The 27264-nt window shown below is 46.3% G+C and overlaps 1 protein-coding gene across 3 annotated transcripts in view; it reads right to left on the bottom strand.

Moving 5' to 3' along the window:
- zswim5 (zinc finger, SWIM-type containing 5) overlaps positions 1-27264 on the bottom strand; it is a 57262-nt gene that overhangs the window by 11193 nt on the left and 18805 nt on the right. For 2 of the 3 annotated variants that reach the window (XM_014140442.3, XM_014140443.3), the window contains exons 2-6: positions 3968-4324; positions 2906-3054; positions 2193-2343; positions 583-759; positions 154-330 (exon numbers count right to left, since the gene is read on the bottom strand). In XM_014140442.3, the coding sequence (XP_013995917.1) occupies positions 154-330; positions 583-759; positions 2193-2343; positions 2906-3054; positions 3968-4324 (1011 nt within the window). The remainder of the gene's footprint in view (positions 1-153; positions 331-582; positions 760-2192; positions 2344-2905; positions 3055-3967; positions 4325-27264) is intronic. The other variant, XM_014140444.3, reaches the window with a different exon arrangement.

The raw sequence follows: 27264 nt of genomic DNA, 5'->3' as shown, positions 1-27264 counted from the left end.
TGTGTGTGGAGGTTGTATGTGCGTGTTTCTGTGTATATGGTTTAAAAACATATACGGAGATGGCCTTCCAATACCATCTGGAATTGATATAACATCTAGTGCTAAGACTGTGTACTGTGCAGACCAGATCAAATCTGGTTGTGTAATTCTCACCTAGCCATAGAGGCAGGCCCTGGGGGTTGAAGAGGAGACTCTCTCCCTCTCGCTGGTAGGCTGGGGACATGTAGTAGTCACAGCTGATGATCCTCTGCAGGTGGCTGTCCTGCCAGTGGAGATCACAGGCCTCCATGGCCCGCTTGAACACTGTCCGTCTGGGCCGGGCCAGGGAGTCTGGAGGGGGACATACAGGGAGGGAGACAGAGCACAGTGCAAAAAAAAATACCTTTTATTAGTCATATTTTGAGTTGAACTACTTTTACTAGAGACAACCAAATCTGAAGACAACAAAAACAGTGCATCAGAACCATGGTTTGGGACAGGGAAGGGATGTAGCTGTAACTCAAGTGGAAGTGTACAGGCCCAGTGTGAGTAGTCTATGTGTCGGTATACCAGTGTGTGTTATTGCTACAGACTGCGACTGACCCTGGGCGAGGTTGCTCTGTGGTAGAGCGTTGGTAATGTTGGGCAACTCACTGCCGTAGTTGCCGTCCTCCAGGGGACAGATGTCCATGTCGCCCCACTTCTTCAGCTGCTTCAGCCAGCCGCTCTTTTCCTCACTCTTACAGTGCGGGTTCAGCACGATGCACACCCACAGGGCACCTGGAAAAGGACAAAGGTCAGGGGGCAAAGGTCAATGGGCGGAATAACCATTGTTTGACTATTTGGGTATGGAGGAGGAGCCATGACAGCAGTTAATTATCCTATGTTAATGTATATTTGGGTATGGAGGAGGAGCCATAACAGCAGTTAATTATCCTATGTTAATGTATATTTGGGTATGGAGGAGGAGTCATAACAGCAGTTCATTATCCTATGTTAATGTATATTTGGGTATGGAGGAGTGAGGAGTCGAGGACCTATACAATACAGAAAGCATTTTTAATCCAGCATAGAGTCCTCCTACGTTAATATTGCACGCGAGCCATAAAAGTAATTTGTAACCCAGGTTGGACTGTATTAAAGTCTAATTTTTAAATCAAAAGACCCAGGGTATATTGGGACATGTGACAGATCTTTAGTACAGCCTAAGGAATGTGAGGGGTAAACTAGTTCAGTTCCTTTCACTACCCCATCACCAGGTAATACATGACCAGAATTCACCCCCTTCTGTTTGCTTCCTTTTAAACCCTCGTTTCAGAGCACTTTGTTAGGGTGCTCACTCCTGATCACACTGACAGCTTCTGGCACTAACAGCCCATTAGTGCAGCACGGTCGCTTGAAACCCTCCAACACCACCACCACCTTTGATTGGGCACTTTGGTGATCATGCTGACAGCCTGTGGCAGTCCTAGCCAATCAGAGAGCCCTGTCCTGTCGCACCCTGGTAACTAAACATAACCCCTGAGCCGGGGTTTATCCTGCGGAGGAGAGGGGCACAGCAAACCTCTCTCTGCTCTACTGTTGCTCTCCAATGAACTTCCTCAGGATGTGTAGTGTGCCGTCATCGACCCCATTAAAATGTCCCGATCAATACTAGGGAGGTTGAAAACCCCATTGATCCCAGCCCTTTTTCATGCAATCCCAATCGAGGTGAGTGCTTGGCCATGATGTATGCACTGCTGCACAGTCACCGACTGACCCACTGATATGGCCACACGCATGGGGATTTAACGGGCAGGTCGCAGCACACACACACACACACACACACACACACACACCATGGTGGCTTTACAGTTAGGTAATAGTTACATAGCTGTGCTGATCGAAGTGGTGAGGCCACATTCCGTTTGGAATTGCTCTTTTAGCAGCAAGGTTTTCCAGCTGTGTTTCAGTACCTGCCAGTACCCACAGTGCTTTGGACAAGGTTTTAAACGGAAGCAAATCAATAATATCCAAGCAGCAATGAGACAGTTGGTCAGTTACCATTTCTATGAATACCCTCTTCATAATGCATTATGTATGCATGTATAGCCTTCTGCAATGCATTGTAATGCAGAACATAGGCGCTAATAGCCACTCATAATCACCTAGAACTGTGTTTTGTGTGAATTGGACCTCTACACTGTACATTTAAGAAAGTGAGAGGGACTTACCCAATTCGTCCCATAGCTGCCGGCACTTGTCTGTCATGCCTGTCCCCTGCTGCCGCCACAGAGCGAGGCGAGGGTCGGCCATGAACTGTTCAGTGATTAGGGTCAACATCCTGGCACCGTTAGAGTCACGCATCCGCAGCATCTCCCGCACCTACAGAAAACTTTTATTAATAGACAGTAATATACAGTGATATTTTTGTTTCTTTTACCCCTTTTCTCCCCAATTTCGTGGTATCCAATTGGTAGATACAGTCTTGTCTCATCGCTGCAACTCCCGTACGGAGGCAAAGGTCGAGAGCCGTGCGTCCTCCGAAACACAACCCAGCCAAGTCACACTGCTTCTTGACACAATGCCTGCTTAACCCGGAAGCCAGCCGCACCAATGTGCCGGAGGAAACACTGTATACCTGGCGACCGTGTCAGCTTGCACTGCGCCCGGACCGCCACAGGAGTCACTAGTGCGCGATGGGACAAGGACATCCCTGCCGGCCAAACCCTCCCCTAACCCAGACGAAGCTGGGCCAATTGTGCGCCGCCCCATGGGTCTCCCGGTCACGGCCGGCTGCGACAGAGCCTGGACTCGAACCCAGAATCTCTAGTGGCACAGCTAGCACTGCGATGCAGTGCCTCAGACCACTGTGCCACTTGGGAGGCCCCATCCGGGATTGATTTTGATACTGAATGTTCAGACAGAGACAGACAGACAGGCGTACCTTGGCGAACATGGAGTTGAGCTGCTTCCCAGAGCCATAGTACCCTCCCTGGGACAGGAACAGTTTGACCTGCTCCCTGACCTGCTCCTCGTCCAGGTGCCAGCAGTTGTCGTCGTCGATGCTGGCCCCTGCCGTGGGGTCCGGGGCCCCTGGAAAGACAAACAGAAAGACACTGTCAGACCAAAGACTAATTAAACACATAACCAGAAGCTAGGCTCCAAAAACATGCCTTATATCAGTCCCACCTCAAAACTAACCTCATAAGACATCAAACCAGGATTTTGTTCAATATTTTTCTAATTAAGCAAACACCTAAAGAACAGGAACAGAGGGTGAACCCTAGGTGTGTTGGTGTCCTATAGGTATCCCCAACACCCATTTGATCTGCCTAGAACTACCAACTGAAGTCCTGCCAAGGCACTGTTGCATCCGAACGTTCACATTCCACAATCAAAGCCCCAACACATAGCATTGTCAAGGGGGGCTCCTACTTCAACCCACTGACTCCCCACAGCAAACAACCTGGAGACTGGGAGATGGACTTCTTTGTTAAGAGGCTGGGGTGGGTAAATATTTAGAGAGTGATGTGGAAAGATGGCAGACTGCAGAGTTCCTCTGTTTTACAGACTAGGAGGATAACGGGGGGGGGGGGGGGGGGGTTCATGCCGAGGTAGAACGTTAGAACGTTAGCTCGGAGTCTGACTGACTTTCTTCATTTGACTCTTTTTCAGACGTTCAGACATGCAAAGCACCAGCAGGCTGTTTGAAGCCTCTGAGTCCTCGCTGCTACTTTTGGTACTGCAAATCAGGGCTCTGCCAGACTGGGTCCACCTTGCTGTTCAAGCCCACTAGAGGATGATTGGGGTGAAACTAAGGAGTGTAAGGGATTGGCAGAGGCTCTGGGTGAAGCACAATATGTGGCCATCTTGTGACTTGTAGGTCCTATAGGCTCTGAGACCCTGGCATTCCAGGTCTACACACCGGTGCTAAATGTGAACAAACTGGTCAACAAAACGTGAACAGAGGGACCTTATGTTATGTCCAACAACATGTCTTTCTTACCATGGACCTGGTTGATCTCAGAGTTGGATGAGAGGATCTCGTCGGCCAGTTTCTGGGCGGTGGGCAGCACCTCTGTGTGGTGGGCTGTGATGAGGTACTGCACCAGCTTCTGTAGCTGGTCTCTGTTCATCTGGAACAGGGTCTCTGAGATGGGCAGCCGCAGCTTGACCTGCTCCGGCTTCCTGATGCGGTACAGGGACAGGGCCACCACGTGGGCGCAGTAGAAGATGTCGCGGTTGCCGCAGCCGCAGGTGACCGAGGTGATCTTGCAGCGGTCGAAGCTGATGGCCACCTTGTGGGTGACCTCAGGCTCCGACTGGGAGGCGGGCTCCATGACCGTGCCACTGAGGTGGAAACCTGGAGAGACAGAGAGAGAAGACTGGTGTCAGCAGACTTGATCAACATTTAAATGACAGCTGTGATTTCACACCTTCCCCTTTAGTTCAGATGAAGGACAGTTGTGACTCAGCACCCTAAAAAAAGTCACACGAGCAATGAAGGGGTTATCAAACCTTTCTGGCAACATACCCACAAACCCATAGAAAGCATCCTGCGTAGCACTATGTGATAGTTAACCTTTACAAAGAGAGCACCAATGAAGAAAAAAACTATCTACCCCAAAGCACTCTGGGATTGAGGTAGCAGTATCAATATCAGTTCACGGGAAGGTAGAAGTTCAAGCCACGTAACACAATGGTCATAGAATAATAAAAACAGCGAGGGCAGGTTACAGTTCATAAAAGGGACTCGAAAAGAAATGGATTCTCTTATCAGTTAACTACAAAAAGGGAGTAGATAAGATAGTGAAGTAGAAAGCTGATACTAGTTAAATACGTCTGGACCGCATGAAACAGCTTTTCAAAAGGAAATGCTCCTGCCTGCTAGCTGGTGACATATTTGTGGCTTGAAGTCAGTCATTCGGTCTGTGAGGGCCAAAGGGAGGGGAGAAAGGGAGCGCATGCAGCAGGGGGATGGGAAAGGGAAGTGTGTGTCTGATAGAAAGTCTGGCAGCTCACTTTGACTGGTAAATTATTAATGATGGAGGGAGGCCCAGAGAGGGGGCTGGGAGAACAGAGATGGATTACTATATCACAGTACCACACTAAACCATAGCAACCAGGCCTGCTACAGTCACACACACACACACTTCGGGGGCATGTTCTGACCTTAAACACACTCTACTCATTTCATTTCTATGCTCACTGGCTGCATGGCTACGGTTCCATACATGACTACCCATAGTACACACAGGACAGAGGGTACACTACACTACACACACACCGCTGATGATTTTATATATATATATATAAATAAAACTTAGTGAGCTCAGCAAGTCGAGGCTGAGCTAATTAACGCCAAATGGGTTCCTGTCTGTCTGGCTAGCAGAAGATCACTGCCATCATAGCGAGTGAACTGTAACAGACCTGGAATGCCTAACACACACACAAACACAATTCATTCTAGGGTTAGAGTAGTGAGACAGGGGTGCCTAATAAGCATGAGTAAAGCCTGCCGTTCTCTTGCCAAATCCCACAAAAGGCTTTTCCAGACGAGTTCTTCTGAGAAACTAGCCCCCCTCTTTCCCAGTTCTTTTTTTTCTTTCTCCGGGGGAAAGAAACGCAACGTCCAATTTACTGCCAAGCCCTTTCAGGCAGAGCCAAAACCACAGGCCCATCTGATTAAGGGGAGTTTATGGTGATGTCTGTTTTCATTTTGATAAAAGAAAAGGAAAGCAAAGGGGCTACCCCTATGTGTTGCAAATTACTCGCAGCACAATGCAGAGTTCAAAGTGAATTTGGTGAAAGACAACGATGCATTGAAGAAAATAGCGGACTTGTGTTTACCGCGTACATTTTTCTTCGAGGCATCGGCAATCAAATCTTGTACTGTACAAGTACGCTCTTGTCCATTTCCAAGGCAGTCTTGTAAAACTGGTGCTGTATATCAGTGTGACAGAAACAAGGGAACAAAGTAGTGAACAAAGTAGTGAACTAGTAAGATGTGGGAGACTATTCTTTCTGATAATCTGCGTTTTTCAGCAGATGAATAGACTCAACTGGAGAATGGTAGTTCTCATGTTGTAAGGATTTGAGTTATTTCACAGCAGACCTACAGTACGTATGTCATAACCTTAACCTAACTAATAATGTTACAAACCCATGCTGAAACATTCCAACAATCCTAATGAACTCACCAGAGACGAAGGGGAAAAACAGGTCATCTCTGTTACTAAACAGGACTTTGTTCTCCTCATGTCACCCCTCATGTCATCTCTGTTACTGCTCATCACCATGCTCCTCTATGGAAGCTCTGTTTGACGTAACAGTGAGCAATCGAAGTGGACGACATCGGGGTGGACAACACAGAGAGGAGGTGACTAATGCGTTTTAATGCTCTGTCTTACAGCTCTGAAGAGATGGGCTCTAGCTCCCAGAGAGCTGATGAGAGGGAAGAACTGCTGCACCGAAAGGTTTTGTTTACAGAACAAACGTGATCTTATGAATTGAAACACGTACATGGAATACTGCTGACGGCCATCACTGTCTTCGGCAGTTTCCTTAGAAGAGACTTGCATGGGGTTTAGAATCATATCAAGAGGTCTCTTTAACCAGAAAAATAAACAAGGCCTGACAACAATGAGTACTGCTACAATGTTCCACCTATGCAGGTCTTCTACAGAGTCATTAATTAGACCCAGGGGCCTCTCTCACCTCTGTGGTCAGTCAGTGTATGCAGAGTGGGTGCAGACTGCAGTAAGGGGCCCGTGCTGGGGGTGATGACTAGGAGGCCACAGCCTGCTGCTGGGGTTATGAGGGGCAGGTAGGATGGCTCCTCATCTCCTTTCACACGTCTCCCTTCAGTAGAGGGCCAGGCATCTGCCGCTGATGGACGTGAAGGGTCCTCCTCGCCTTTCAGCCAGGGGCTCCCGTTTTAACCCAGCCACCCCAACCCCCGCCCCCTCGACTCGTCTTTTGTTGGCCGGCCACGATGCTGAATGTGATCCTGCCGTCACTTTCCGCTGCTCTTTTCTTTATGGTCCTTCTCTAGAAGCTCAGAGAAATGCAATCCCACTCTTCTTTCAATCCGCCTTCCTTCGGCACTGTGTGTATGTGTCCTGCCTGTACCTGGCCCAGACCCTGTAAACACTGATGCTCTTCTAGATGAGGTGTGTGTGTGTGGCCTGAGAAGGAGGGTCTGGGTGTCGTCAGCAAAAGGAGTGTAGGTGACAGTTCAGTCACAAGACACTGCTGCTGCGTCAGTCAGTCAGTCAGTCAGTCAGTCAGTCAGTCAGTCAGTCGTAATCAACACACTGCCACTGCTAATATGGGTCAGACTGTCACTCCGTCGCAACTAGCAATTGGCTCCTTGAAGAGTCCCAGCAGGATTCCATGGCCAGCCGGCATAGAAGAGGACAGCTGATTTTGGAGGTTGGGGAGGGATGACGAGGAGCAGGAAGAGGTGAGGGGGAGGAGGGACCATGTGGCATAATGTTTAACGTATACAAGCTTGTGTGGGCCTGGACCAAAACAGCACGGAGAGAGAAGTGGCTATAGAAAAACAGGTGAGGCCTACGTCAGAGACCGGGCCAGGGGTAGCAGAGTGCAGATGAATTAGCGTGGCGCCCGCCTTAGTCACTGCAGCACTAACTACAGTAAGAGACTCTTGGCACTGCAGTGTAAATCACCATCTCCCTGAACCTCCCTTTTCTCTGTTCCAGAACACGACTGGGGCTGTGATATCACACCTCACTACCCTTCTCACCACACTGGCTTTGTTCATTATGACAGAGATACGCAAAACCATCACAGCAACACAGTTAGATATAGCATTTTTTATCTTTGGTTATTCGGTACTGTTGTAATCGAGGGGCCGGGTGGGTAAAGCCCCTAATCAGATAAATTAATGTATGGTTCTGGGAGCGCTGCCAGCCCCACAAAGCTGATTTGATCCTGAGCAGAAGCACATGGTTGTCTGCCCCTGGGGAAGAGCTGTGAGGTGGGGGAAGAGCTTGAAGGATGCAGCCTGCATGAATGCTACATGAACAATATGAGTGAGCCAGGGAAGGGAGGGGGTTCCTTTCATCAATCCATCTACACTTTATACCATCCATCCATCCATCCATCTCAAGCGACTTGGTTTAAGCCTCTATAGGTACGAGTCCTGATATGTCTGAGTAGGAGCTAGGCGGAATTAGGCAGTAAGACATTGAGACGGCGGAGATCAGCTCATTGATCCGTACGCTGCAGTGTCTAATAGTCATAATTAATCTGAGGGGGATGCTGGTAATGCAGCTCCCTCAGCCTGGGCTAGCCTGGGCTTTTAGACTCATCCACCAACCATCTGTCTACTGCAGCGATGGCTGCTCGCTGGATGCAGCGGTGAGGTTATACGCGTAGGCCTTCCATAGCAGGTGAGCGAGGAAGGGAACGAAAGAAATGAGGATAGGAGAGAGAGAGAGAGAGAACCCCCTCATTTGTATTTATTAAGGATCCTCATCAGCTGCTGCCAAGTCAACTCTTCCTGGGGTCCAAACAAATTAAGGTAAAAACAATAAAACAGTAGATAACATTATTACACCACTATCTAACATACAACATTTGTAATACCACCATTCATATATGTGCTCCACTCACTGGGTCTGCACCATCTGCCACTCCGCCGGCCCGCCAACCAATCAGAGGGCAGTCCCTCCCTCACCGCTCCACTCACTGGGTCTGCACCATCTGCCACTCCGCCGGCCCGCCCACGCGGGACCCGCCAACCAATCAGAGGGCAGTCCCTCCCCACTCTTAAACCATTAACCTCTAATCAGCCGTGGAGGCTGAGCTGGAGATCTGTATGGCAGGCAGGCAGGCAGGCAGGCAGGCAGGCAGGCAGGCAGGCAGGCAGGCAGGCAGGCAGGCAGGCAGGCAGGCAGGCAGGCAGGCAGGCAGGCAGGCAGGCAGGCAGGGAGCTGGGGCAGGGCCAACACAGCACACACAGTACAGCCTAGGACCCCCCTCTCTGTACCCAGCCTACCCCAGCCCCAGCCCAGATTACCCCAGCCCACCCTCCATCTGTTCCAGCAGCAAGGAGGTTAACACAGCCACCCCTGCCCCCCACCAGTCCATCTCCACACAACACGCATGTATATGTACATTCAGTATCACACAAGGCCCCGGCTCCGCTGAGCAGATAAAGGCCTGATTGATTCATTTGTGATTTCCCAACAGCACCATCATGGCCCCAGCACTGGGAGCCATGTGGGGAATGCTCTACTGGAAGTGAAGATAGTGTGTGTGTGTTTTTATGATCATGTTTTGTAATTGAAGTATTTTGTGTTGATGTGTGTGTTTGTATTGTGCAGGGCTCATTGAGAAAAAAAAGAGACTTGGTCTCAATGGCACCCTGTTCAAATAAAAGGTTAATATTAACATTTGTCATGATCACATTCAATTTATTTCTGATTCGCTGGAATTATATGGCATGGAACAGAGGGAAAAATGTTTAATCAACTCCCTTTCACTGGGCGTCCCTTAAAACACAGGCACTGACGTCTATGGAAATCTAAGATAAGATGCCTCAGCCAATTTCCAAATACCTTGTGATGTGTATTAAGCTTGTAGGCCAGTCGTTGGGTTGGTAGCATTAGCATTAGCATTAGCTAGCAACGCAGCACTGGGGAAGATCAGAACAATCGTTCAGCACCTGATGCAAACCAGACCTGGCTGGAGTCTATTCTACTGCTGACCATTCATAGATGCAGGCAGGAGAGAAGCCTTAGAGGAAGAGAGAAATATGAGAGCTAGAGGGAGACAGGTAGCCTAGAGGTTAGAGCGTTGGACTAGTAACCGAAAGGTTGCAAGATCAAATCCCTGAGCTGACAAGGTAAAAATCTGTCGTTCTACCCACTGTTCCTAGGCCGTCATTGAAAATAATAATTTGTTCTTAACTGACTTGCCTAGTAAAATAAAAGGTACATAAAATAAAAAGAGAAGAAGTTCAAGGTCTTCATGCCTGCCATTCAAAAAGCAGAGTTGAGAAAGCATATATTCAAACCCCTTTCCTCAACCAAGTTAAGACATTGTAGCGGGGCAACAACAGTGAAGGTTCCTCGTGTGTTGGGGGTAAATTTAATTCCCCTTGAATGGCGTTGCAAAAGGGGGGAAAAAATATATGTTTATCCAATGTTCCTCAGAAACAAACACCTGGATTATTCCAATCAATGCACAGTACAGCACTGGTGGTGTGTACAGAAAGCTGGCCAGCCTTCTCTCCCTCCTGTGTGTGTGTGTGTGTGTGTGGTGTGTGTGTGTGTGTGTGTGTGTGTAAACCTCTTACCCAAGGCCAAAAAGAAAATAAAAAAGATAGAGATCTGGTGTTTTGCAGCCTTTGTTTGCGTACCTCGCATTGTGCCTTGGCGTTGTGTGTGGAGGGACGGCGCCGCGGTTAGCTGAGGGGCAGCTAGGGTGCAGAACAGAAGCTGACAGCTCCCAAAAGGTCACAAAGCTGCATTTATCCCCCAATTACTGATAGATCAGGCCAGCTCAGCCCCTCAACACTACCATGCCACGATGCTCATGTCAACCACCTCTAGTCTCTCCAGTCTCTACAGAATGGCCCCTAATGCACCCATCTAACGCTGGATCGCTCATCTTTTAAGGCACGTTGGCCCTTTGTCATGCGTACCCTTAAAATGTAAGGATTCCTGTTAACTACGCAAGCACGCACGAAACCATCTGCCGCCATCTTGTTGCGGTTGACAAGGAGCAGTCAGAGCGGCACAATGCCTCTTTTGAGGCGTGTTTGTTCTTGAAGCACGGTCTGCAGAGCTAGATAACTGAGCATTAAGAGGCTTATATTTCATAAAACTCACAAAAGCAAAACATTGCCGTCAACGATGTGAAAATGTGCAAAGAATGGCAAGTGACTAAAGACAGAATCAGGCTCTGAAGTTAATGTTTGTTCTGTTGACAAAGCAAAACATTCAACTTTTCGGGGCATGGACTCTACAAGGTGTCGAAAGCCTTCGACAGGGATGCTGGCCCATGTTGACTCCAATGCTTCCCACAGTTGTGTCACGTTGGCTGGATGTGCTTTGGGTGGTGGACCATTCTTGAAAAACCCAGCAGCGTTGCAGTTCTTGACACACTCAAACCGGTGCGCCTGGCACCTACTACCATACCCCGTTGAAAGGCACTTGAATATTTTGTCTTGCCTATTCACCCTATGAATGGCACACATACACAATCTATGTCTCAATGGTCTCATGATTTTTAAGCCATTATTTAACCCGTCTCCTCTACACTGATTGAAGTGGATTTAACATCAATAAGGGATCATAGTTTTCACCTTGTCAGTATATGTCATGGAAAGAGCAGGTGTTCCTAATGTTTTGTACGCTCAGTTTTATAATCTACATTTCTAACAAAAGTTAGTTACCTTGAGTTGGAAACCAGTCTCAGATGGACAAGAACTTTATAAGAAGCTTAGAAAGTCTAAATACGCCGGGAGATTGTCGAGACTCCAACCTCATCCCACCTCACACGCCAAACCATTTCTCTCGTACAACAACAGACATAATGACACGGCCGTTAAGAACAAATGTACGGCTGAGGCGAGATGACATCTCCATTGGTCCAATAACAAGCTAGCAATCGCCGATCCGCAATTGGGCTTCTGGTCGACTTCATAAAATGCTCATCAAGCCAAGCATAGCATATGGACCGTGACAAAACCAGAGGGCCTGAAAACAAAGGATGGGGCATGATGTGAAGCTTTGTCTTGCATGCATTATGATGCTGCCTGGGACCTTGAAGGTGAGATGTGTTCTGTAAAGACAGGCTTCAGATCAGCAGAAGCGAGGCAATGTAATGGCGGCATCTCTAATTACCACTCCTCCCCTTATTCCCCCTCCAACTCAAACCCCTCCATTGTCTGCCCCCTTCTCTAGGCCGTCTTCTTTCACCCCTCCCTTCCTTTCTTTCAGGGGACTGTGAGCTGGCACGCACCCTGCAAAAAGCCCAATGATGCGCTCGCTCCCCGCTCCCCTCCACATGCACACAGTGCAGTCTTAATCTCACTGTGACCTGCTTTATTCCCCCTGCACCGGCTGCCCACTGGGCCCAGGATTCACAAGGACCCTTTGTTCTCGCCGGGTCTGTCTAGGCCTCAGGCAGAGGCCTGGCCTGCCATTGTTGCCCACAAAGCCTAAACAGCGGTTAGCGGGCGTCAGCTTGGAAGCAGGGCCCCGGAAACCACTGCTGCTGCCACTGAGATGCTGCATGGCAAAGAAAGAGGAGGAGGAGGAAGAGAAGAACAGAAATAAGATAGGAGGTGCCAAAGGACATTGATGGCGCTTGGAACACAATCCCCCACGGTTACCTAGCACTGCGGTGAAACATTCCGACAGTAATTCCGCACTAAACCGACCTTACATATTGTTGATATTTGCCGGCAGTTTCAGTAAGTGAAATATCAGTCCACAATGTAAAACTGAGAACAGTGAACTTGTCTCTGTTGTCAGTTTATTCTAAAGCCCAAAAAACAAGTCAGCTCAATAACCTGGGGGACACCAGCTCATTCAGGCCCGCACCAAATAATGTCAAGCGTTCACACATGCGCAGAATAAAAGGCTCAGTAAACAATACCACAATGCACTTTGGCTCTGCTATGTTTACAAAGAAAAGGCCCTATCCCTAGACAGCCATGATTCATTCACATGGCCCTGACACTCTGAAAAGAGCAGCTCACCAGTGACAGCCCCTCTAAGGCAAGCGCTGAGAGACACATAAAGCCAGCCCACTCAATGGACCCACATTCTAAAGTACCAAATTCCATCCGGACAGAGGGACGGTCATTAGTAGAAACTAGCCTGCATGGAGACAGAATTCTCTGTCTACCTTTGTATCCATCTACAAAGTCCTGTGGAAACTTTCCTTCGATTTCCCCATTTTCATACTGACCCAACGTTCAGAAAACAACGTGAACAGAAGTCCATGAGACATGGATGAGGAACCTCAACATCTACAGAGCGCGTGAGCCTGAGCCATGATACGAGTGTTGGGTGGTATGTTGTCTAGGTTCTGCTTACTCTTTCGTTCTCTGTCCTCCTTTCCACATAGACCGCCTACAAAGCAGAGGCGCCCTATGGTAAATAGAGGCTTTCCGTGGCACTCCATTCACGGCAGACAGAGGCCATGTCATCAGGGGTGGCAGATTGAGAGTGAGGGGGTGGGTTGCATTCAGTGCCCATTAGGCTGCGATGCCTGTATTGATAGGCACACCCCAAAAAACAATAGGCCAGTGGAGAAAGACAACTTCAGACTAAACCAACAATAATGCAAGCTTTACAATTCTGAATGTATAGACAATGGGTTGCCAGTAAAAACAAGCATGGCCAGTGTTGAAATCCAAGAGCTGAGCAGTGTGTGTCATGCTGCAGTGTGGGAAGGAGGGAGGGAGCCTCAAACATCATTAGAAAAGCTAGAACAAGTGCCTTTTATCATTTGAGTAATTCAAATACGCACTGCACTATACACATCCAGCACCTACCATTCTCTCCACCCGTACTCCAATGATCACAAAAGTATGTGGACACCCCTTCAAATGAGTGGATTTGGCTATTATTTCAGCCACACCCATTGCTGACAGGGGTATAAAATTAGACACACATTGGCAGCAGAATGGCCCGTACTGAAGAGCTCAGTGAGTGTCAAAGTGGTACAGTCATAGAATGTCACCTTTCCAGCAAGTCAGTTCGGCAACTTTCTGCTCTGCTAGAGCTGCTCTGGTCAACTGTAAGTGCTGTTATTGTGAAGTGGAAACGTCTAGGAGCAACAACGGCTCAGCCGTGAAGTGATAGGCAACACAAGCTCACAGAAAAGGACCGCTGAGGGCTGAAGTGCTTAGCACGTAAAAGTCATCTGTTCTCCATTGCAACACTCACTACCGAGTTCCAAACTGCCTCTGGAAGCAACGTCAGCACAAGAACTGTTTGTCGGGAGGTTCGTGAAATGGGTTTCCGTGGCCGAGCAGCTGCATACAAGCCTAAGATCACCATGCGCAATAACAAGCGTCGGCTGGAGTGGTGTAAAACTGGACTCTGGAGCAGTGGAAACATGTTCTCTGGAGTGATAAATCACACTTCACCATCTGGCAGTCCAACGGATGGATCTGGGTTTTTGGGGATGCCAGGAGAACGCTACCTGCCCCAATGCATAGTGCCAACTGAAGGTTGGTGGAGGAGGAATAATGGTCTGGGGCTGTTTTTCATGGTTTAGGCTAGTCAATTCTGTGCTTCCAACTTTGTGACAACAGTTTGGGGAAAGCCCTTTCCTGTTTCAGCATGACAATGCCCCCGTGTACAAAGCGAGGTCCATACAGAAATGGTTTGTCAAGATCGATGTGGAAGAACTTGACTGGCCTGCACAGAACCCTGACCTCAATCCCATCCAACACCTTTGAGATGAATTGGAATGCCGACTGCAAGCCAGGCCTAATCACCCAACATCAGTGCAGTGGTGGAAAAAGTACCCAATTGTCATACTTGAGTAAAAGACACCTTCATAGAAAATGCCTCAAGTTAAAGTCACCAAGAAAAGTACTACTTAAGTAAAAGACAAAGTAAGCGTTTTTAAATATACTTAAGTATCAAAAGTAAAAATAATTTCAAATTGCTTATAATAATAAGATCAGACAGCACAATGTTATTTTTTTAACTGATAGCCAAATGAAGTATTTTGTGTTTACAGAGTCCTCCATATCAGAGGCAGTAGGTGTGACCAGGGATGTTTTCTTTCCTGTCCCTCTAAGCATTGAAAAAGTAACAAGTGCTTTTGGGTGTCAGGGAAAAATGCATGGAGTAAAAAGTACATCATTTTGTTTAGAAATGTAGTGAAGTAAAAGTAGCCAAAAATACAAATAGTAACGATACCTAAAAAGTATTTTTACACCACTGCATCAGTGCCCGACCTCACTAATGCTCTTCTGGCTGAATGGAAGCAAGTTCCAGCAGCAATGTTCCAACATCTAGTGGAAAGCCTTCCCAGAAGAGTGGAAGCTGTTATAGCAGCAAAGGGGGGGACCAACTCCATATTAATGCCCATACTTTTAGCCATGTAGTGTATCTCATTTAAACTGTACGTGAAGAGAATGGACATTGATACAAGTGCTTTAAAAATGGCCTTTGGCTTCATCCAGCGGGAGCGTTTGAGTAGCTTTTGGACCAGCCGCAGCCTTCTCTCACAAAGAGAGCTTGATTAATAAGCATGGCTCCTTTTCCGGAGAGCAACAGAAAGGAAAAAGCCGTCTGAAAGGCACTTAAAGACAAATTATGTAGATTTAAAACACTGCCTTGGTCACCAGGGATGCTGGGGTGAATATTCATAAAGTAGCACTCCAGACTGGTTAAAGAGCCTCGCCTACCAGAGGACACCGCACAGAGAGACGGCCAACCAAACAACTCCTCTGAGCTGGCTTGAACCCGCCTCCTCTCCACTGAATAATTAAATAGACAAACTTTTCTCCTGCCATTCTGTCTCTTTAGCGTGTAATAACCTTCCGTGCTTAAAGACCCATAGCAATCACACTGCAGTGGATGGAGATGTTTTCCAGCCAGTGTCACACAGACATAAGCTAACCCCAAAGGAAGTGGCATCAGAAACGCTGAGGACTTTCAGGTTATTGAAAGGTTAGGCTATCCTCATCCTCTTTTTTAAATACTTAAGCTGTCTGAGGACTAGTAACTAGTAATAACCTTCACTAGCTTCAGGCAGTAGTAATGTGGTTTCCTTCCGGTGCCCTAAACCACAGTGGCTCATCTCATCAACATGGCTTAGTTTCAATACAGGCTGTTCGGTTCACCTCCTCCCAGTCCCTCCTTCCCTCCTCACATCAAGGTCGTTGCCATCACAAAAAGACAGTGAACGCTAACAACAATGTGTGCCGTGGACTGAATACTGAGCATGTTAAAACAAAAGCATGGGCAAGCGCCAGCTGGACCCGCCTGACTTGGCACACGTCGCTGTCCGTCCTTGATTGAGTTAGCTGGGGAATACAGCAACAACTCTCCAGGTACATAAAAGCCTGCTTTCAAAAGGGTCCTCACTCAAATAAACCTTTTCTTCTTTTCCTTCCTTGTGAGAAGTGAGGATGTTTTTCAATTATACATTTTTTTCTTTACCGAAGTGAATGAATAGGAGGAAGTCAAAACAAAGGCTTTCGTTTGGGCTCTGGGCTGACTAGCTGCCCCTTTGTTAAAAATATAGGTTTTTAAACCTCAGACTAGGACCTGGCTGGCAGTTAGACAAACACTGGCCACTCCAGTAAACACAAAACACAGCTAATAGTACTACACACTACTACCAGCACCAGGCAATTAAGCACACACACACACACACACACACACACTAGAGGACTATGCTCACGAATGTGGTCGTGAATGTAGATTATGAAACAACTTTATGATGCGGGGTAACGAATGCCAGGAAGCTCCACCTTGAACAAATGTTCTGTCTGTTCAGACATATCGCCTGGAGAGGAGAGCCAGGGTAGGGTTACTATGTGAAATGAGGGAGAAAAGGTTGATCCCACAACTAGATTAAACATCTGCTATTTCGGCCAAAAAATATTGACTTATGGGTGGGAAAGAAAAAAATGGAATTTGTTTAAGGGGGAGAGATAGACAGTCTGAACTAGCACACCACATGGGGTATGGAGGAGTGTGGTAATGAAAGTGATTGTTTCATCTTTCTCCTGCCCCCCCCCCCCCAACAGCCCTCCAGAATAGAAAATTATGGGCATGGTTGTAGCAGCGGCAGTAGCAGCCTATCTATTTAGCCTGACTACAGACAGAGAACAAAAGAGATGCTCCGTTCCTTACTCAGCAGGAGCTGTCTGCCAGGGACCAGCGGAGTCAGGCAGGGGGTAGAGGGGATGCAGGGTGGTGGGACACCCCCCTACCCAGGGCCACGTGCCAAACACAATGACCTACAGAGCTGCCAGGGCACTGGTTGGGTGGGTGGTGGGTGGATGTCTCCTGGGCGTGTGGTGTGTGTGTGTGTGTGTAGGAATGCACATGCTTGCATTCCAAAGAGGTATGCTGCCTCCCTCGACACAGCAACAGCGAGAGGAGAGTTTGGACTTTGCTGAAACCGAGGGAGCGAGGGAGGAAACAGAGCAGAGTAGGGAGCGAGAAAGAGACGTCAATGGATGAAACTGGGCACTGAGCCAAGATCCGGCATTACAATACAAAGAAGGAAAAAAACGTAGAGGGGGAGAGAAAGGGACAAGAGGCAATGTTCTAGTCTGTTGTGTATCAGGGGGTGAGGGCAATTCAATCATCACTAGTCGGAGGTTAAGGGTTGCTCTCTGGTGGGCTATAGGGGACGGCTGGCAACACAGCCCCTCTACACAGAGAAGCACTGACAGGCCACGACTGGAATAGGAACAGAGGAAATACAATAGAATAACAACGTACAGTGCAGAGTACACCATTCTAAAATTACCTTGCAGCACAACCCAATGTTTTCAGTATTTTGACCCAAACTCCTTTGTGAAAACACAGTAAAGATCATCTCAGCCAATCTCTCCACCAGGCACCATGGCAGACAGTCAGTTAGCCTCCTCCAGTAACAAGTTGTTGCAGTAGCTATTAATTGGCTGCTCTTTCCCCCCGTGCCAGGCATTGGAAGGCAGGGAGCAGGCAGCGGTAGTCGAACTGGGTTTCATTAGCCTCTGCAGTATCTGACACTTCAGATGTGCTGACATCAAAACCACACAAGGGCTAGCTACAGCTGCCTGCCAGACCTGGCTAGCAGCACACAGAGCTAGATTAGAGGCATGTGGGATAGCAGACTACAGAGCAGCTCTATCTGCTGCAATCAGGTCAACCCTGGCTCTCACACTTAAGACACAGACCTACACATTCGCATATTCTAGGGGGGAAAAAAACGAAATCACGCCACAGGCCCAACTAAAACCAGTTTAGATGTGCTACACACCTTATCCTCTCTCCCCCTCTGAACAGTCAGACAGACAGACAGACAGATGGTGAGTAATGGTCAGACCACTAGACTGACAAGCATTGACATATAGCTTTGGAGGAGGATTATCCTACCTACTGCTGAGCCCTTCAGCACCTCAGCCCATACACTGAGAATCTAAGTAGGCCTTCTTAGAACGGGCCAAAGTCGAAGAATAAGCTTTAGTCCTAGAAGTGCAAATCACCCTCCAAAAATAGGGGATGTTACATGTCTATTTGGGTTGCATAGCGTTAATTACATTATCAGTCCCCGGTCTGTCTACTAGGTAGGCCTATTCTTTGAACTTGTGGCTAACCAGCCACAAGCAGAGACTGACGTACCTCATCCCAAATGTATGCGTCGGAGCTGGCAAGCCCAGAAAGCTAGCATCCAAGCCATGCAAGAATGATTGGACTTGGCCCAAAGAATAAGCTCGTCTCCTCCCACAACCGTGAAGAAAGGAGAAGAGTTTGTATCGTGGTTGGCAGCGCAGGTCCCATCTGGCCTGCACATATACACAGGAGATCCCTCCTTATCTTCTAGCACTGGGACTGTCTTCCTGGCCTCATTTAGCAGCTACACACATACGCACGCAAACCCAATGTCTCAACCATTGTCTGCGGGAGGGAGCTTCACTCTTACAGTAGGAGGAGGGGAGCGCCTCTCTTTACACCGGCTCACAAATACAAAGACGACTAATCCTGTTATACACGTCCAAATAAGAAATGAATGAAGAGCCAGCTTCATCACAAAAGGGGAGGAGGCAGCAGTGGTGCTGGGCTAAGTGGGCCCGGGGGTTTGGGTGTCACAGACTCAAAAGTCATGGGCGTCTAGGCTAGTCAGCAACCCAGTGTGCTTTAGGTCTAAGTCTAATTTGTGCAGGAGTTGTTCCTTTAAACTGGCCCCGGGGCCTTTGGGAAGGTTCTAATCAGTGTGTGAAGGCAGATCCATCAGATATGCTAATCAGAGATCTTACCTGATCAAATATCCTCAAGAGCAGTTTCATCCATTTTAATTGGTAGAGGGCTCGTTAATAATGCAGGCTAGGCAGGGAGAGGAGGCTGAGGGGAGCTCTGCAGATATTAATAGGGATACTGCCAGTGTGGTTTTGTTTCTAAATCCACAATATTCATATCGAGAAACCACAGTAGCCTAACATGCTGACCGCAAAATACATTTACACATACAGGTTATTCAATCATTTCATCCAAACTGCTCGCGCTCTTCCCCCCCGTGCCAGGCATTGGAAGGCAGGGGTAGCGCTAGTCGAACTGGATTTCATTAGCCTCTGCAGTATCTGACACTGCGTAGCCAGGTGCTAAACTAGAACTTAGTTCTATTTTTGATGCTTGACGCGCTGCAAGTCCTGCCGCTCCCATCTCCTCATTGGTTTTTAGGAGCATATATCCACATGGGTGATTGAAAGATGTAATGAGGTCTACACTCCAGTCCAGTTGGTGGTGGTAATGCTCCTTCAATTTGGTTGCCAACTGCCATTTAAAGTCCAAAGAAGAAGAAGCTTGAAAGAGGTGAGCTTACTAGAAACAAACTAAGTTTACCATTTTATCTGTGGATTAATTGTCGGATTAGAGGACCTTGTGCATTTCAGGTAAAATAACAACCCGATGTGTATATCCCAGGACAAATTAGCTAGCAGCAGCAAGCTAGCTAAATGGCCATGAGTGTTTCATGCCTTTCGACCTGTCCCCAAATGAATATAGTTGGTTCAGAGCTCTTTTTGATATTTCATCATGCGTGTCCTGATCATGTCTGGTGTGGAAGGACAAAATCAACATGCGTGCGATGGCACACATGTGCCCTGGTCTTGTCAGCATGTAAGTCTACAAATGGAGACTGGGATTTACTACCGCTGATGGGGTGGAAATTAGCCCAGCAGCATCAAAAGGTCAGTTAGTAAATGGGCGGCTGGGGTTGAACATTCACTTTCAATGCCTTCAGAAAGTAATCACACCCCTTGACTTTTGCACATTTTGTTGTGTTACAGCCTGAATTTAAAATGGATTAAATTGAGATGTTGTTTCACTGGACTACACACAATGCCAAAGCGGAATTATGTTTATTAGAAATGTTAACAAATTAATAAAAAATGAAAAGCTAAAATGTTGAGTTAATAAGTATTCAACCCCTTTCTTATGGCAAGCCTAAATACGTTTTAAAATGGGGCTTCCAAGTGGCGCAGCATCATTGCATCTCAGTGCTAGAGGCGTTACAACAGACCCTGGTTCGATTCCAGGCTGTATTACAGCTGGCCGTGATTGGGAGTCCCATAGGGCGGCACACAATTGGCCCAGCGTCGTCCAGGTTAGGGTTTGGCAGTCATTGTGAATACGAATGTTCATAATTGACTTGCCTAGTTAAATAAAGGTTAAATAAAATTCAATGAAAAGTTCAGGAGTACAAATGTGCTTAACAAGTCACATAATAAGTTGCATGGACTCTGTGTGCAATAAGTGTTTAACATGATTTTTTAAAATAAATACCTCATCTCTGTAACCCACACGGAATTATCTGTAAGGTCACCCAGTTGAGCAGTGAATTTCAAAACAGACTCAACCACAAAGACCAGGGAGGTTTTCCAATGCCTCGCTGTCACGACTCCCACCGACGGTGGCGCCCCCTCCTGCTCGTGTGGCGCTCGGCGGTCGTCGTCACCGGCCTATTAGCTGCCACCGATTCCCTTTTGCTTTTCCCTTTTTTTATTTTAGACACCTGTGGTCAATTAGCCATTAGAGGGGTTATTTAGTTTAGCTGGCCCGCTCCTTGTCGTGCGGGATTAATTGTTGTTATCGACTGTCTTGTTCGTGTCGGCTTGGCATTGTCGCACCTTGTATTTATTCCCCTGTGTTTGGGAACTTTGTTTTCTTCCTTCAAAGTGTTATTAAAAAACAACACTCCCTGTGCTCATTGCTTCCTGCGCCTCATTCCTAACAACACGACTACCAACGCAGTTACACTCGCAAAGAAAGGCACCTATTGGTAGATGGATAAAAAATAAACAAAAAAGAAGACATTGAATATCCCTTTGAGCATAGTGAAGTTATTAATTACACATTGGATGGTGTATCAATACACCCAGTCACCACAAAGATACAGGCGTCCTTCCTAATTCAGTTGCCGTATAGGATTTCACCACAAGACCAATGGTGACTTTAAAACGATTGAGTTAAATGAAAACTGAAGATGGATCAAAAACATTGTAGTTACTCAACAATACTAACCTAATTGACAGAGTGAAAAGGAAGCCTGTTCAGAATAAAAAATATTCCAAAACATGCATCCTGTTTGCAACAAGGCACTAACGTAATACTGCAAAAAATGTGGCACAGCAATTCCCTTTTTGTCCTGAATAAAAAGTGTTATGTTTGGGGCAAATCCAATACAACTCATTACTGAGTACCACTCTCCATATTTCAAGCATAGTGGTGGCAGCATCATGTTATGGGTATGCTTGTAAATCTTAAGGACTGGGGAGTTTTTCCAGGATAAAAAATAAACGCAATGGAGCTAAGCACAGGTAAAATCCTACAGGAAAACCTGGTTCAGCCGGCTTTCCACCAGACACTAGGAGATTAATACACCTTTCACGAGGACAATAAAACTAAAAACACGAGGCTAAATCTACACTGGAGTTGCTTACCAAGAAGACAGTGAATGTTCCTGAGTGGCTGTGATACAGTTGACTTAAAATTTATACTGAACAAAAATCTAAAACGCAATATGCAACAATTTCTAAGATTTTACTGAGTTCATAAGGAAAAAAATCTGTCAATTGAAATACATTCATTAAGCCCTAATCTATGGATTTCACATGACTGGGAATACAGATCTGCATCTGTTGGTCACAGATAACTTTTTTTTGTTGGTGGGGGCGTGGATCAGAAAACCAATCAGTATCTGGTGTGACCACCATTTGCCTCATGCAGCACGACACATCTCCTTCGCACAGAGTTGATTGTGTCCTGTGGAATGTTGTCCCACGCTTCTTCAATGGCTGTGCAAAGTTGCTGGATATTGGAGGGAACTGGAACACGCTGTAGTACACATCGATCCAGAGCATCCCAAAAAGGCTCAAGGGGTGACATGTCTGGTGAGTATGCAGGCCATGGAAGTACGCTTCCAGGAATTGTGCACAGATCTTTGCAACATGGGTCCGTGCATTATAAATGTTGAAACATGAGGTGATGGTGGTGGATGAATGACACAACAATGGGCCTCAGGATCTCGTCACGGTGACTCTGTCCATTCAAATTGCCATCAATAAAATGCAATGGTGTTTGTTGTCCGTAGCTTATGCCTGCCCATACTATAACCCCACCATGGGGCACTCTGTTCAATGTTGACATCAGCAAACCGCTCACCCACACAACACAATTTTTTACTTTCTTTCTTTTTATTTAACTAGGCAAGTCAGTTAAGAACAAATTCTTATTAACAATGATGGCCTACACCGGCCAAACACAGATGACGCTGGGCCAATTGTGCGCCGCCCTATGGGACTCCCAATCTTGGCCGGTTGTGACGCCTCTAGCACTGGGATGCAGTGCCTTAGACCGCTGCGCCACTCAGGGGCCATACACTTGTTCTGCGGTTGTGAGACCTATGTAATGATCATGCTGTTTAATCAGCTTCTTGATATGCCACACCTGTCAGGTGGATGGATTATCTTGGAAAATGAGAAATGCTCACTAACAGAGATGTAAAGAAATTAGTGCAAACAAAAAAGCTTTTTGTGAGTATGGAACATTTTTGGGATCTTTAATTTCAGTTCATGAAACATGGGACCAGCACTTTACATGTTGAGGTTATATTTGTGTTCAGTATACTTGAAAATCTATGATAACATCTGAAAATGGTTGTCTAACAATGCTCAACAACCAATTTGACAGAGCTTGAAGAATTTAGAAAATAATAAAAAGTGGGCAAATGTTACACAATCCAGGTGTGCAAAGCTCTTAGAGACCTACCCAGAAAGATTCACAGCTGTAATCACTACCAAAGGTGCTTCTACAAAGCATTGACTCAAGGGTGTGAATACTTACGTAAAGGAGATATTTCATTTTTCAATAAATTTGCAAAAACATGTTTTGACTTTGTCATTGTGGGGTAGTGTGTGTAGATGGGTGAGAAACAAAGCAATTTAATTTAGGCTGTAACAACAAAATGTGAAATAAGTCAAGGGGTATGAATACTTTCTGAAGGAACTGTATGATATAAACCATTGACATTACTATAATAGGAATCCAGTGTTCCAGAACTGGAGTGAAACTACATACTTTGAATTAGGGGTCGGCACAAAGGCTGCCTGATGTACAAAAGAGGTTTCTCGGTGTTCAAACTAGGGGAATTTGAGAAGCAGGCGGCCATTGTAGGAGCTCAACTGACTTCAAAGCTCGGGGAGTGTTTATCACACATGTGCACCATTTGAGGCGGCTTTAACCTCTATTGGAAGTGAGGACCCGAGGGAGAGCAGGGAGACAGGCAGGGAAAACCCCTTTTCCCTAGACAGACATGACCAGGAAGACTACTAGGAATAAAAGAGGTTGAGAGATTAACTCACACATTAGCTTTGTCTTACTTGAAGCTCAGATATAGCCTCCTGGACTAGTGTCCACGGTCAGACAGTGGTACTGAATGGAGATACAGTTGAATGCGGAAGTTTACATACACTTAGGTAGGAGTCATACAATCTTGTTTTTCAACCACCACAAATTTCTTGTAAACAAACTATAGTTTTGGCAAGTCAGTTAGGACATCTACTTCGTGCATGACAAGTCATTTTTCCAACAATTGTTTACAGACAGATTATTTCACTGTATCACAATTCCAGAAGTTTACATACACTAAGTTGACTGTGCCTTTAAACAGCTTGGAAAATTCCAGAAAATGATGTCATGGCTTTAGAAGCTTCTGATAGGCTAATTGACATCATTTGAGTCAATTGGAGGTGTACCTGTGGATGTATTTCAAGGCCTACCTTCAAACTCAGTGCCTCTTTTCTTGACATCATGGGAAAATCAAAGGAAAGCAGCCAAGACCTCAGAAAAATAATTGTAGACCTCCACAAGTCTGGTTCATCCTTGAGAGCAATTTCCAAACGCCTGAAGGTTCCACGTTCATCTATACAAACAATAGTACGCAAGTATAAACAGCATGGGACCACGCAGCCATCATACCGCTCAGGAAGGAGACGCGTTCTGTCTCCTAGAGATGAACGTACTTTGGTGCGAAAAATGCAAATCAATCCCAGAACAACAGCCAAGGACCTTTTGAAGATTCTGGAGGAAACAGGTACAAAAGTATCTATATCCAAAGTAAAACGAGTCCTATATCGACATAACCTGACCTGAAAGGTCGCTCAGCAAGGAAGAAGCCACTGCTCCAAAACCGCCATAAAAAAAGCAAGACTACAGTTTGCAACTGCACATGGGGACAATGTTTGGAGAAATGCCCTCTGGTCTGATGAAACAAAAATATAACCATTTGGCCATAATGACCATCGTTACGTTTGGAGGAAAAAGGTGCAGAACTGAAAAAGCACATGTGAGCAAGGAGGCCTACAAATCTGACTCAGTTACACCCGCTCTGTCAGGAGGAATGGGCCAAAATTCACCCAACTTATTATGGGAAGCTTGTGGAAGGCTTGCCGAAACGTTTGACCCAAGTTAAACAATTTAAAGGCAATGCTACCTAATACTAATTGAGTGTATGTCAACTTCTGAACCACCAGGAATGTGATGAAAAAAATAAAAAGCTGAAATAAATCACTCTACTATTATTCTGACATTTCACATTCTTAAAATAAAAGTGGTGATCCTAACTGACCTAAGACAGAGAATTTTACGAGGATAAAATGTCAGGAATGATGAAAAACTAAGTTTAAATGTTTTTGGCAAAGGTGTATTTAAACTTCTGACTTCAACTGTGTAAGCTGGTTGTAGTCTATGTCAAATGCATTCTTCAAGCCTTGAATCACATTGCCAAGGCTAGCAGTAGCAGGACAGCCCTCTTTTCACTAATAGTGACCTAGCAAAAGCACCTAGCAACAGACAAACGCTATTCTATTTCACAAGGCCGTTTCCAGTAGCAATAACTACATTTGTTCAAGAAAAGGCAGGGTTAGTACCACAGTTAGCTAGGTGTTTGGCTGGCTGGCCCAAATATGTTGGACTTGACAGAAACCCAGGGAGGGAGGAAGGAAGGTGCAGGACTTGACAATTGAGAACGTCTGATGATAGTTCAAGGTTTCCCCCACTAAGCTCCACTATTGACCCCAGACTGCAGACTTAGTTCCCTGGGGGAGTTCCCAGCATGACTGCTTTTGTTCCAGGAGTGGATAGCATGGCACAACTTAACTTTCAAAGCCTCAGTCATCACAGCTATTTCAGCTGTAATACTGGACCAGCCTAGAGGCACTAGTGCACATTAGTTGCCATTGGAGGATGACTGTTCTGATACACAAAAGGACACCACACTAAAATAAGACTGGATTAGCCATAATTAGATTTGCAGATGTGTTGTTGTTTTGCTTGTTGTTGAGCGTGTTAATGCAAGTTGAATGTGATGAAGAGATAATCTACTCAAAATGGAGCATAATAGCCTGTTTCCTCAAGTGTATGGGTTTGTGTGACAAATAGGACAAAAGTAGATGGAGAAACAGATTAAGTAAGCACCAGGTGAGACGAAATCACCAGACAACCACAGAAAAAGTCACACTTCAATATGCATGGCTTCCGTTAAGATGGTCAAAATGCTGTTCACCGAAAAAAAGACGGAAACATTTCATTCTGAAAGCAGAAAAGAACTGAAAACAAACCCTAAAATCAACTCTAACTGCAACTATTGTGCCCGCGGTGAGCTCTACCATCAGGATGCATGTATTCCTGCTAACTCTAATGTCAGAGCCCAGTCGTGATGGACAGAATACTGTGGTGATGAGGGGAGGAAGCCAAGGAGAGCACAAAGGGGCCAGGGTGAGGGCAGCCGGGTATAGCAGAGCGAGAGAGAGAAGCGGTCTGCCGGGCATTTAGGCATGGGCCTTCCTTCTCCTCTCCCTGTTGGGCAGGGCCAGTAATGAGAGCCTGAGTCTCCAATCAAACGGAATTATCCAGGAAAGGCCTCTTCAATCACCCACTGATTTACTTGCTGAGGTTTCTTTTTCCCCTCTTTTTTCCTCCTTTCTTTTCACAGCCCCCAGAATCAAGAGACGAAAAACGATGAAAGGTAGCAGTCATGAATATTAGCTAAAATTGTTTTTTTCCCCCCCTCCGTCAGTGTGAAAACTCTTCTCCCCAGCCCCATGCAGCCACGATCGGTCATGGAGGAACACCTGTTTTCAGCCAGGTTCAGTTGTGTGTGTGTGATGAGCAAGGCTACAGCCATAGCCTTTCATTAGCCAGCCATTGTGTGGCTCTAGGGTAATCCACCACTTACTGTTGATGAAAACAAAAATGTGTATGGGGCTGCTTCAATGCATACCCAGACGGATCACCTCAATGTACAGAATGTACCGCCATAGAAAAGTATAATTCTGAAATGTTCTCTGTATAGGTTTCCATGAGGACTAATATCACATTTAAGTCAAAGTAATGGTTTTTCACTTGGACATAAAAGGTAAGAGATTGCAGAATTCTAAAACACACACGCAAGCAGTGGCACACACACACACTAGCATTGAAGGTTCTGATCTGGCCTCCACAGCATCAGAGGAACTCAGAGAAAGGGTAAATGATTGGTGTGTGAATTTACATTCATGTATTCTCTTGATCACTGCATTACTATTGTATGAAATATGTTCCAGAGCTCACAGCCTGGTCCTTTCATCAAGACATTTGTCTTACCTGTCAGAAACTCTCCCCACGACCACTATGGCTCAAGAGGATGTGGAACACCTTATAAGAAGAGGTGGAACCTCAGAAATAAAGTGCCTTTCTGAGGTAATCTTATCAGATAGTGTTTAATTGCTTCTTTCATCCGTTGTGCTTTAATCCTATTGTTGCAGCAGGCAGTTTCATCCCCAAGATAACGCACAACACTTTCAACACTGATTTACATTTTCCAGACGCACACTGGCTGCTTCTTTCTGCTGCCGCAGCACAAAAAGTGCTTAGCGCGCCCCTCTCCCTCTTTTGAGGCAAAATTAAACTAAGTAAAAATTTGAATTTAAAATCAAAAGTGGTGGTGGAGGGATAGAGTTTGGGACTGCATGGGGATGAAAATAGATGGGTAAGGGGGAGTCAGATAAGAAGATATCGCTTCTCTTCTACCCTCAAACCC

Source organism: Salmo salar, chromosome 14, assembly GCF_965601325.2.
Source record: "Salmo salar chromosome 14, fSalSal1, whole genome shotgun sequence".
Classification (NCBI taxonomy): Eukaryota; Metazoa; Chordata; class Actinopteri; order Salmoniformes; family Salmonidae; genus Salmo; species Salmo salar.
This window is presented reverse-complemented; position numbering and strand designations above follow the sequence as displayed.